The sequence below is a fragment of the Nycticebus coucang genome, chromosome 18, assembly GCF_027406575.1.
Source record: "Nycticebus coucang isolate mNycCou1 chromosome 18, mNycCou1.pri, whole genome shotgun sequence".
NCBI classification, from domain to species: domain Eukaryota; kingdom Metazoa; phylum Chordata; class Mammalia; order Primates; family Lorisidae; genus Nycticebus; species Nycticebus coucang.
This window is the reverse complement of record NC_069797.1, coordinates 64108186-64120039: the sequence shown is the minus strand read 5'-3', so window position 1 is coordinate 64120039 and position 11854 is coordinate 64108186. Positions and strand designations below refer to the sequence as shown.

Genomic DNA, 11854 nt, shown 5'->3' with positions numbered 1-11854 from the left:
AGGGCTTGTCCCACAGCTTTATTTGAGGGATCCACACAAAAGATGCCTGCTTACTTCCATAGTTTCTTGATGGACATGTTTTTCTCACTGTCCTTCTGCATGACCTGGAAAGACAGCAAATGAGAATTAAGTTATGAACTGGGTGAACACAGGCCCTAGCCCACTGCTCCAGAGCCACCAGCAGCAGAGGTGGAAAGATGGTAGCAAGTACCTTTGCTACCGCCATCTCAAAGTCCTCCTGGGTCACATGGACTCGCCGTTCCCGCAGGGCATACATGCCTGCTTCTGTGCACACACCCTAAGCAGGAAAAGGAAGTTAAGGACTTGTTGCTGTACCCCACTTGGCCTTGAATGTGGTCCTTTAACCCAGAACTTGCTGCCTCTTCCAGTTACCTTCACTTCAGCTCCTGATGCTCCTGGCATGAGCTCAGCAATTTTTCTCAGATTGATCCCCCGGGTCAGGTTCATTTTCCGAGAATGAATCTTCAGAATGTCCAGTCGGGCCTGGAGATGGGAGGAAGGGCCTGAGCCATACACCCTTTCCCCATAATCAGAACCATTCTGAACACTACCCATCACAAACCTCCTCGTTGGGGGGTGGGAATTCAATTTTTCTGTCAATGCGCCCTGGGCGAAGTAGGGCTGAATCCAGGATATCAATCCTATTCGTAGCCATAATAACCTGAGTGGAGAAGGGTACAGTCAGCTAAGCTTTTCCTGCATTGTCACCCAGGGCCTTCCCTTAGCTCTTCCTGGTATTACCTTGATATTCTTGGTGGCCTCAAAGCCATCTAGCTGGTTAAGCAGTTCCAGCATTGTGCGTTGCACTTCACTATCTCCTCCAGATCCCCCCTCCAGCCGTGAGGAACCAATGGAGTCAATTTCATCCATGAAAATGATAGATGGAGCATGTTCTCGTGCCATGACAAACAGCTCTCTCACCATTCTTGCCCCTGTGTGGAGGCCAAGCTGGTGTTAGAGAGCTGATGAGCTCGCTACATCCTCTCCTACTTGTCTCTCATGTTCTTAGCTACGGTTACCTTCCCCGATGAATTTCTGTACCAACTCAGAGCCAGACACACGTATGAAGGTACAGTCTGTATGATGAGCCACAGCCCGGGCCAGAAGTGTCTTCCCAGTGCCAGGGGGTCCATACAGCAGCACTCCCTAGACGGGGAGAGCAGACTTAGGGCAGTCTCTGGCCCCTCATTTCACTCAGTGAATATTTACTGACTATTGGATAGCTTGCTAGATGCCCAGAAATATAAAAAATGAAGAGTTCCCTTCTGTCGCTTATATCCAAGTCACCTCAGCCTGGAAGTATCTTTCCCCTACCCACTCTTCAGTGGGAAGGACCTGCCTAACCAGGCTGCAGTCTATCCCAACACCTCTCCACTGCTGCACTTGTGTTGGCCCAGGGCAGGAGGAGTAAGTAAGTACAGTGCATCCTCCCAGAAAGCCCAGCTTCTCACTTTGGGCTGTGCGATGCCCAGTGCTTCAAAGAGCTCAGGATGCTTAACAGGCAGCTCAATCACTTCTTTGATCTCCTTGATCTGCTTGTCCAGTCCACCAATCATCTCATAAGTGGAGTCTGGCACCTTCTCCACCATCATCAGTGATACCAGTGGGTCTACTTTGTTGGGTAGGATCTTGTGCAAAGTGTAGCTGTCATTTCTTAGAGCCACCCGGCAATTCGGTGTCACCTGGGTGAAGGAGGCAAGTTTCAAGAGTGGTACAGTAAGAGCTGACCCCACCCCCACCTCACTTGCTATACTCACGTCATTGATGTCGATGTTCTTATCTACATCTACCACAAACTTGCCCTCAGGATGTACCTGCAGAAACAAGGACTTATGACCTTCTCTTAGAGCCACCAATCAACATCCCTACCCAGGAAGACCCATGAGAATCCCATAATAATGACAGAACATTGTCCTCTGAGGCTACACACAAAGGGCTGGGAACACAGTGGGGAATAGGCCAGTCCCTGGGGTCATGCTGCTTTTACCTTGACCAACACTTTCTTCTTATCCATGGCTCGGACTACTTCCCCTACGTAAGAGCCCTGTTCCTGCAGCAGCTGTAGCTCCTCCCGCAATAGGCGAACTAGGTGGCAAATAGATACAGTGGTCACTTAGCTTCTCCTCTGGGGTCACCCCTTCCCAGGTCACAATTCAACATGCATAAACTAACCACCATTTTGAAGGGAAGAATACAGACACACACACAAAGGTCAAAGTTCTTATTTTTAAGGGGCTTGTACTGGAGCAAGGGAGAGAGACATACATGTGAAATGACATGATGATGGTGGAGCATCAAACCGCCACAGCATCCTTACCCCTCACCTTTTGCATTTAATTCATTTCTTTGAGCCTGTAGCCTCCGGAGGTTTTGGCTCTTATCATTCACAATCAGCTGTGCAGGACGAGAGACAAATTCCATTACCCAAGAGCAGAATACAGTAGGAGGCAGGATCTGCAAAGACCCTCCAGATGGGAATGGGCACAGAGCACCTGTATATTGTTTCAGATTCTCTATCATGATCCTAATGATCCTGTTCTGTCCTCAAAGAGCCCCTTTGGAGCTTTACGGCAGCCAGCAAAAAAAGGCTGTTTGACTAATACTTGTCCAGGAGTAATAATCTAACAAAGTTACAGCTTGCTCATGTAACAGTGAGTTTCTTGTGGGAAGGTAACACAGTGGAAAGATTTAGGAGCTTAAATTCTAGCCCAAATGCTATCAACTAAAAGTGAGGTAAAGCTAAGGCAAACCACTTATAAAAATCTGGGTCTGTTACCAAACTACACATGGGTGTAGAATCAGCTACTCTGATTCTTTTTAGTACTACTGAGATGAACAAAAGAAATCACATGTAAAAGCATTCAAAAACGATGAACCAAAAATAGTATCTGCAATCAGCTGTGGAGTTGATTTTCCTTATGGCATTCTCCATGCAATTTATACCAGAATTGGCCCCTGAATAATGTGTGTGTGGTGTTAAGGGTGAAGGTGAAAATCCACATAGAAATTTTGATTCCCTCAAAACTCAAAAATCTACTGTTGACTAGTTAACACACATACTAGTATCCACATTTATTTTATGCACTCATGACATACCAAACTTTTCCTTAACTTTTGATATTCCTAGGCTATGTAGTTTTCTTTTAAACTTGAAAATTTCTAAGAAAATTTCCAACATATTCACTGAAAAAATCTGCATATGAATGGACTCTCACTGTTCAAACCCATGTAGTTCAAAGATCAAACTGTAATTATCTTTCTTATTACTCTGGTCCCTTATTTCTATGGTTTAAGCTCTTTAGGCTAGAGTACTGGGTGGCCCAATTCTTTTTTTGTTGTTGTTGCAGTTTGGCTGGGGACAGGTTGGAACCTGCCACCCTCCATATATGGGGCCAGCGCCCTACTCACTGAGCCACATGCGCTGCGCATGTGGCAGCCCAGGGTGGCCCAATTCTTTAACTCAGTATCATCCACTCAAATTTCACCCTGCCCCAAGCCCTTTCTGATGAACCTCATCTCCTGAGCTTGTCTTCCCTTTAATCAGTAACCTTTTCTTTCAGGCTTCTTTCAACAGGGACAGCCTTTGGCTGGAGTAGCTTTTCCACTAAAATTTGACACTTGAAGACATACTAACAAATTGAACATCATCACCTTCAAAGAGTGGGATTTGAGGAGAAGGAGAGAATAATTTCATACACTTTATGTTGCTTGTTACGTCTCGTACATACACTTTTCTAGCTAAAAAGGAAACAGAAAAAGAATACGTTTCTCCACTACAATCCCGATAGAACAGGGATTTGTAGAAGTCTGCTTCCATGGATCGTCATCCCCCTCCCAGCTTCTCTGGAGTATAGCCTCACCTGAAGTTCTTCAATTTTGGACAGATAATATTGACGAAGTCCGCTGCCTGCCTTCCCCTCTTCCAGCTCCATCTGAAAACACAAGATAATTATTAAACAACAGACTAAACATCTAACGGGTAAAGCCATTTCCAGGGAACTTCACCGTAAGGCTTAATACCTGGCAGCTTTGTGTAGTAAAGAGTCTGGGCTTTGGAAGCTTAAGATCTGGGTTCTCAAACCTTATCCCCCGCGAACCCTCCATTTTTCCCATGACTAAAATAAGAGAATGAGAACGCCGCCTACCTCACAGGACTTTCTCAAGAATCAAGAGACGCTCTACGCCGGGCGCTTTGCGAACCCGAGGTGATATTACTACAGACGGAGCCAGCAGGAAGGACGGCGCCGGGTCGCCTCCGGCTCAGTCCCGGCGGTTCCCGCTCCCGCCGCTCCTCTCACTCCGCTTCACCGAGTCGTCCCCTCCCATCCTGCCCTCACTCGCCAGGGGCAGCGCTGACACAGCAGATCCGGCCCCAGTCTGCCTGGGTCCACCCACCTGAACCCACCCGACCCTCCTGTGCCAGCTCACCGCCCACCTCTGATCACGCCCGCTCTTCATCCACCCCCGGTCCCTGCCCGGCCGCAGCCTCCGCCATACCTGCTCCGGCCCGTCAAGCGCCATCTTCCTTCTTCAGCAGAAACTGCCGGCATCCAAGATGCCTTGGCGCGCAGGCGCAGAAGCCGGGGCTTGCGGCTTGATGCCCACGGCAGAGAAGAGTTCCGGGTCAATGGGCGGGGTGTGAGCCGAGACGACGATAAATATGGGGCCCATAATGGGAGGGGCAACTGTTGAGTACAGGAGCTTTGAGAGGGAATGAAGAAGGAATGGTACTTCTAAGTATTGCTTTCTAGAAACTAAATTTTTAGATCTTGTAATGTGCCCCCTGGTCCCAACGTTCAACTTGGAATACCTGGGGACAGACGATAGAGAATATTCGTGGCCACGCTCAAAATGGCGGAAAACGGAAACCTCGGAGCCCGGGGCTCAAGCGGAAGCGGAAGTACACTTGTGGCCTGCATGTGCAGCTGCAAGTGTGGTGGAAACGGCACCGGTTTAGGGTGAGCGTGTGAAGCAAGGCCCCGAGTGTGACTGCTGCTGTGTGAAGTGGGAAGCAGTGGAATCTAGTGATCCAGGAAGAGATATTCCTTTTTCTTTCTCTCCAGATTGAGCAACACTCGCCCATTCCACCATGGGCAAGAAGGGCAAAGTTGGCAAGAGCAGACGGGACAAGTTTTATCATTTGGCGAAGGAGACGGGTAGGTCAAGGTTCGCTCTGTCTGCGAGCGAGCGATCTTCCTTTGGTGCGCCTCCGCTCTCCAGATCCCCGGTTTCTCTTCCTCAGAAGGGGTGGTAGGTTGTGAGGACCAGGAACCCTGCTGATAAAGCACTCCCCGGATTCTGTCGTCACTCCAGGTTACCGTTCGCGCTCTGCTTTCAAGCTGATACAGCTCAATCGCCGCTTTCAGTTCTTGCAGAAAGCCCGAGCATTGCTGGACCTGTGTGCTGCGCCAGGGGGATGGTAACACTGGAAGCGGCTTGCTCCTGATGGGTTCTGACCCTGCCCAGCTTACTTAGGGTTTTGTTGGAGGGCTGAGAGATTCGAGATCCTCCTCCACAATATATAACCTCAGCTTCAGATTTCTCTGCACCCCAGAGCATAGGTCTCTCTTTAAATTTCGGGGACAATCTCTTTTCTTGATTGCAAAGAAAAGGCTTGGAATGTGAATATAGGACATACTCTGGCCACTCACTGCGCTTGGCAGGGGCTCCTGACAACACCGATGAGGGATCACGCTGGTAAGGGATGGCAAGAGAGAGTCCCAGATATTTTAATGTTTATTCCTTTCCTAGGCTGCAGGTGGCTGCCAAGTTTATGCCTGTGTCCAGTCTTATTGTAGGTATGTAACAGGTGGCTCTCCTGGGTGTTTTCTGGGGTGGATATATGAGGTACTAATTTTATTTTGTATTTTCCTCCTTGCTTGAGGCAATCCTTTAGAATACTCTGATCTATTTTCTTCTAGGAGTAGATCTGGTGCCTATCAAGCCTCTCCCCAATGTAGTGACTCTCCAGGAGGACATCACAACAGAACGTTGCAGGCAGGTAATAGGAGTTTCTCTTTTCTTGTTCCCTTTATATGTAAGCATCATGCTTTGAGGAAGTTCTTGCATGACTTCTATATAATAAGATCCTTAATAATCCTAGTTGAACTTCAGCTATTATTTAGAGTCAGGAAAGAAAATATTTGGAATGGAGAAAGGGCAGACAGCTTCAATAAGATCCCTTCAGGTGGACTAATAGACTGTAAGTTCCGTGAAGACAGTGTGATGTGTTGTTTTTGTTTACTATTGTGTCCCCTATACCTAGCATAGGATTTGGCCCAGGGCACTAAACAAACAATTAGAAGCAGGGCAATTCTTTTTTTTTCTTTTTTTGAGACAGAGCCTCAAACTATCACCCTGGGTAGAGTGCCGTGTTGTCACAGCTCACAGCAACCTCCAACTCCTGGGCTTAAGCAATTCTCTTGCCTCAGCCTCCGAAGTAGCTGGGATTACAGGCACCCACCACAACGCCAGGCTATTTTTTGGTTGGCAGGCTAGGCTGGATTTGAACCTGCCAGCTCTAGTGTATGTGGCTGGTGCTTTAGCCGCTTGAACTACAGGCACCACTGGCAATTCTTAACCATTCTTTTTTTGTTGCCATAATCCATTTCCTTTTCTGTAGGCCCTGAGGAAGGAACTGAAGACCTGGAAGGTTGATGTCGTGCTCAATGATGGGGCTCCCAACGTTGGGGCTAGTTGGGTCCATGATGCTTATTCACAAGGTGCAGGGAGTGTGGGGCTTGGAGAGGAGGTAGGGGTGGAGGTAGGCATGTCCTGACAGGTTGCAGAGGTCCTTAGCTGACTGCTTCTATCCCACAGCTCATTTGACACTGATGGCTCTCCGTTTAGCTTGTGATTTTTTGGCTCATGGTGGCTGCTTCATCACAAAGGTTTTCCGTTCTCGTGATTATCAGCCTCTTCTGTGGATCTTTCAGCAACTGTTTCGCCGTATCCAGGCCACTAAGCCCCAAGCCTCTCGCCATGAATCTGCAGAGATCTTTGTAGTCTGCCAAGGTGGGCATCATTTCCTTTTTTTGACTCAGCTTCCCAACTACCAAAGCACACTTTTTGATACATCCTGTCATTTTAGGATTCCTGGCTCCTGACAAGGTTGATAGCAAATTTTTTGACCCCAAATTTGCCTTCAAGGAAGTTGAAGTTCAGGCAAAGACTGTTACTGAGTTGGTGACTAAGAAGAAGCCAAAGGTATGTTTGGGGAATGAGGCCATCCTCAGATCCTGCAACTTTGGAGAGGGTTGGCCTGGTGAGTCCTACATTCCCCAGAAGGGGATGCCCAACCTTCTTTATTTCCTTCCCTAAGGCTGAAGGCTATACTGAGGGTGACCTCACTTTGTATCACCGAACCTCAGTCACTGACTTCCTTCGAGCTGCCAACCCTGTTGACTTCCTGTCCAAGTCCAGCGAAGTGAGTTCCTAGACTTAAGGGATGTAAGGATGCCCGGACACATGGCCTGAAAATATTCCCTGACTTCTTTAGATCTTGCTGGATGATGAAGAATTGGCCCAGCATCCAGCCACCACTGAAGACATACGGGCATGCTGTCAGGACATCAAAGTGCTAGGGCGTAAGGAGCTCAGGTATGTGGTTGGAGAGGGGACAGTATAGGGACCAGGACCCCTGAAGGTAAGGCAATTGAACGCCATGATGTTGGAACTCTGGTACAGGATGTTGCTGTGCTAAAGGTTTGGAGTGGGGCCCTAAATCTTAGGATTTATGTGGTTGAAGTCTGAGATTTGGAGAGTGCACCTAAAGCAAATAAGGGGGCAGGTCAACGAGATAAAAGGTGTAAGATCAGTAATATTTCTGGGGCAGGTCCCTACTGAATTGGAGAAAAAAGCTTCGGCGATATGTGGCCAAGAAGCTGAAAGAGCAAGCAAAAGCACTGGACATCAGGTGAGGTGGGAACTAAACCAGGGCAAGTGTTGACTTGGGTTATCAAGGGAAGTAACCAAACTCCTTGGACTGTTCTGTCAGCCTCAGCTCAGGAGAGGAAGAAGGTGATGAGGAAGAGTCAACCACAAGGCAACCCTCTAAGGAGGAAGAGGAGGAGGAACAACTGAATCAGACCCTGGCAGAGATGAAGGCTCAGGAGGTGGCAGAATTAAAGAGGTGAAGAGATCCGAGGGAGCTTGAGGATCTTCTGTGCAGAGTTCCTCAGTGTGTGGAGAGGGGAGAAGATAATGAAAGGCATGAATAGGAAGTTTGAGCTTGGCAGTTTTATTCCCTCAATCCATCCCCTTAGGAAGAAAAAGAAGCTACTACGTGAGCAGAGAAAGCAGCGGGAGCGTGTGGAGCTGAAGATGGATCTGCCTGGGGTTTCCATCGCAGATGAGGGGGAGACTGGCATGTTCTCTCTGCGTACCATCCGGGGTCACCAGGTGAAGTGGGGTTGGGGTGCAGATCGAGGAGACAGGAGGATATGCTTGGGTATTTGGAGGTGAGGGTGTTGAATGTCTTTTAAAGTGTGCCAGATGATGATGGGCTATCGTTCTGTCTTCACCCATAAGATAAGTTGGTGAGGGAGGGGGAGACGGGGAAAAATAAGAGCTTCATGATGCAAAGGCCAAAAAGAAACATACACCTAAAATTGTGACATTAGGAAGGTATATGAGCATGATAGGTTTATTTTTGTAGAACTAGAACATCAGGACCAAGAGTTCAGGTTATGGTAGAGGCAGCCAGAGTACTTGGGTTATAAGCACGGTGAACACAGGGTCTCCCTCAGAGGACAGCAACATTCTTCACATTAGTTTACTTCTGCTTAATACTAGAGAATACATAAAAGTATCACAAGCAAAATGACCCCACGTGAGATGTCATAACCGGTTTATCTTTGTTGTATAAGAGAAGCATTAGAACATAGTGGCCCTTGGTCCGGTGCAGTGGCTTATGCCTTCCATGAGCAACAGACACTCTCAAAAAACTTCTCATAAAAACCTGTTTGTGCTACCATCAAAAACAACACAGCAGAGTGGGTAAATCAGTAACCTAGCCTAGAATTAGAATGGGATGTTTTTATTTTTTTTTATTTTTTTGTAGAGACAGAGTCTCACTGTACCGCCCTTGGTAGAGTGCCGTGGCGTCACACGGCTCACAGCAACCTCTAAGTCTTGGGCTTACGCGATTCTCTTGCCTCAGCTTCCCGAGCAGCTGGGACTACAGGCGCCCGCCACAACGCCCGGCTATTTTTTGGTTGCAGTTTGGCCGGTGCTGGGTTTGAACCCGCCACCCTCGGTATATGGGGCCGGCGCCCTACTCACTGAGCCACAGGCGCCGCCCTAGAATGGGATGTTTTAAACAGGCCTGTCACTTCCCTAGGTAACTTTTCTGTCTGTATAAGGAAATAATATATTTGCCGCCAATGTATTTCCTAGCATTGTTGAGGATCAATAACAGACATAGGGGGAAAAAGTAGTATGTTCCTTTTCAATACTTGATCTCTTTTTTTTCTGTTAAACCTCAGTTGTTAGAGGAAGTGACAAAAGGGGATATGAGTGCTGCAGACACATTTCTGTCCGATCTGCCAAGAGATGACATTTATGTGTCAGACGTTGAAGAGGATGATGATACATCTCTGGATAGTGACCTGGATCCAGAAGAACTGGCAGGAGTCAGGGGACATCAAGGTCTAAAGGACCAGAGGCAGTAAGATAGGGGGGTGATGTCTGTACATTAGAGGGAGTAGAGGAGCAAGGAGTACAGGCACTCAGGGTCACTGAGCCCTCCCCCGACTTTCCTTTGGGTATACAGTGTGCAATATGAAGTGGACGATAAAGAGGAAGAGGAAGGAGAGAATCCACTACTGGTACCACTGGAGGAAAAGGCAGTGCTACAGGAAGAACAAGCCACCCTGTGGTTCTCAAAGGTAAGAGGCAGGGGGCGAGACTGACAAACTGCCATTCCCTGGAAGGAAGGTGGCTAAAGATTGCCCCGTCCCCAGGAAGGCTTCAGTGGGATTGAGGATCATACTGATGAGGCCCTGGAGATCAGCCAAGCTCAGCTATTGTACGAGAGCCGTCGGAAGGGGCAGCAGCAGCAGCAGCCACTGCCATCACTACCACCTTCCATTTTGAAGACTGAGAAAAAGTCTCTCTATTGCTATGATGAGGCCTCTAAGGGGACAGAGGCTTCTTCAGGGACAGAAGCTGCCACTGGCCCTGGAGGGGAAGAAAGAGATGGCACTTCAGACAGTGGTGATAGTAGCAGCAGTGAGGATGAAGAAAGGTGAGTGGTTATAGCTGATGGGAGAAGAAATGGCAAGGAAACAGTGACTTCAACCATTTCTCTACCCTGGCTACAGACAGGGTACTAATGATTCTGGTGGAACAGGTCCTGGGGTATGGCTTGGGTGGCAGGATTTTTCTAAGATTCCTCAGTGATTGTAAACAGGAAGGAGTTGAGGTGAGGTGTAAGAGTGCTGGATATTCACTCTGGTTCTCCCCTTTTCACAGGTGGGAGGCACCCCATGGTAGGAAGCGCAACCGTGGGCCTAAGTCAGATGATGATGGGTTTGAGATAGTGCCTATTGAAGACCCAGGTGAGTTTTGCACATAGTGGAATGAGACCAAAGCGTCATGGTTGGGAATCAAGCTTTGACTTTTTCTCCTTCCCACTGTAGTCAAACATCGGATACTTGATGCTGAAGGCCTTGCTTTAGGTGCTGTTATTGCCTCTTCCAAAAAGGCCAAGAGAGACCTCATAGATAATTCCTTCAACAGGTAAGGAGGCTAGAAAATCATGAGAAGAAATAAGTCGCCCAGGATGTGGTAAGTGGATGCTTTCTTTTTTAGATAGCCTGAAGTGGTTGGTTACTGGGCTGGTGTCCTTTCTGCCCAGGTATTCATTTAATGAGGAAGAAGGGGAGCTTCCAGAGTGGTTTGTGCAGGAGGAAAAGCAGCACCGGATACGGCAGTTGCCTATTGACAAGAAAGAGGTAGAGCATTACCGGAAGCGCTGGAGAGAAATCAATGCTCGTCCCATTAAAAAAGTGGCTGAGGCCAAGGCCAGAAAGAAAAGGAGGGTAAGTGGTAGGAATAAGTAGCTGCCTGAGATTGGGGGTTAGTGGGGCAGGAATGGGGAACAGGTCATCTCACTGAGGTCTTCTCCCAGATGCTGAAAAAGCTGGAACAGACCAGGAAGAAGGCAGAAGCTGTGGTGAACACAGTGGACATCTCAGAACGAGAGAAAGTGGCACAGCTGCGAAGGTAATGGGGAAGACACCACAAGTGGGCAAGGCTAAAGCAGCAGAAAACAAGCCCCTAACCTATTCTCTTCCTTCTGTAGTCTCTATAAGAAGGCTGGACTTGGCAAGGAAAAACGCCAAGTTACGTATGTCGTAGCAAAAAAAGGAGTGGGCCAGAAGGTGCGCCGGCCCACTGGAGTCAGAGGCCATTTTAAGGTGGTGGACTCGAGGATGAAGAAGGACCAAAGAGCACAGCAGCGTAAGGAGCAAAAGAAAAAACACAGGCGGAAGTGAGCAGTGTTTACCGGACCTCTGAGAAGACTAAGGGGAGAGGTGGTATGACCCGCCCTGGCCAGCTTGCATGGGTACAGAATTCCCATGGTGGTCCAGAGCAGAGAGGAAGCCGTCTGCTTGAAGGACAGTCTCCCATGAAAATATCGCTGAACTGTCCTTACACAGACCCTACAACCCTTCCATGAAGAATGTGGGGATAAAAAGTCAGTGTGAAACCATAAGGGGAAGTTTAGTGTGGGGTGCATTCATTGTAGCCCAATTAAGCTTTCCCCCATCCTATTCTTGAATAAAACCAGGGCAGTGGAAGAAATATCTTTTCTGATGAGTGTTCAACA

At 48.1% G+C, this 11854-nt stretch overlaps 2 protein-coding genes across 4 annotated transcripts; one reads left to right on the top strand and one right to left on the bottom strand.

Moving 5' to 3' along the window:
* Positions 1-4: 4 nt before the first annotated feature.
* PSMC5 (proteasome 26S subunit, ATPase 5) lies at positions 5-4640 on the bottom strand. Of its 2 annotated transcripts, none has more exons than XM_053567894.1 (12): positions 4519-4640; positions 3882-3953; positions 2346-2415; positions 2009-2106; positions 1779-1835; positions 1473-1703; positions 1041-1167; positions 763-953; positions 584-682; positions 394-504; positions 212-298; positions 5-104 (listed from the first exon to the last, which is right to left on the bottom strand). In XM_053567894.1, the coding sequence occupies exons 1-12, from the start codon at positions 4540-4542 to the stop codon at positions 51-53; spliced, it is 1221 nt and encodes a 406-aa protein (XP_053423869.1). In that variant the 5' UTR covers positions 4543-4640; the 3' UTR covers positions 5-50. The 2 variants fall into 2 exon arrangements, with proteins under 2 accessions (XP_053423869.1, XP_053423870.1); XM_053567895.1 differs by lacking the exon at positions 4519-4640 and adding an exon at positions 4167-4388.
* Positions 4641-4745: 105 nt separating this feature from the next.
* On the top strand, positions 4746-11835 carry FTSJ3 (FtsJ RNA 2'-O-methyltransferase 3). 2 transcript variants are annotated; one of them, XM_053567873.1, is made up of 21 exons: positions 4746-4979; positions 5085-5177; positions 5335-5440; positions 5773-5819; positions 5943-6022; positions 6644-6743; positions 6841-7035; positions 7112-7227; positions 7343-7447; positions 7520-7620; positions 7856-7936; positions 8018-8152; positions 8286-8421; positions 9507-9688; positions 9794-9908; positions 9984-10267; positions 10495-10580; positions 10662-10761; positions 10880-11063; positions 11153-11247; positions 11327-11835. In XM_053567873.1, exons 2-21 carry the CDS (start codon positions 5111-5113, stop codon positions 11517-11519), a joined length of 2508 nt encoding a protein of 835 aa, XP_053423848.1. In that variant the 5' UTR covers positions 4746-4979; positions 5085-5110; the 3' UTR covers positions 11520-11835. The 2 variants fall into 2 exon arrangements, with proteins under 2 accessions (XP_053423848.1, XP_053423849.1); XM_053567874.1 differs by lacking the exon at positions 4746-4979 and having other exon boundaries at positions 5137-5177; positions 5335-5718; positions 11327-11833.
* The last annotated feature ends 19 nt before the right edge of the window (positions 11836-11854 follow it).

Coding starts and splice junctions, on each gene's coding strand:
- FTSJ3 (XM_053567873.1), top strand. CDS start 5,111: ATGGGCAAGAAGGGCAAAGTTGGCAAGAGCAGACGGGACAAGTTTTAT. Junction 5,178..5,334: donor TCATTTGGCGAAGGAGACGG/GTAGGTCAAGGT, acceptor TCGTCACTCCAG/GTTACCGTTCGCGCTCTGCT. Junction 5,820..5,942: donor TGTGTCCAGTCTTATTGTAG/GTATGTAACAGG, acceptor ATTTTCTTCTAG/GAGTAGATCTGGTGCCTATC.
- PSMC5 (XM_053567894.1), bottom strand. CDS start 4,542: ATGGCGCTTGACGGGCCGGAGCAG. Junction 3,954..4,518: donor CGCTTGACGGGCCGGAGCAG/GTATGGCGGAGG, acceptor TTGTGTTTTCAG/ATGGAGCTGGAAGAGGGGAA. Junction 505..583: donor TCCCACCCCCCAACGAGGAG/GTTTGTGATGGG, acceptor TCCCATCTCCAG/GCCCGACTGGACATTCTGAA.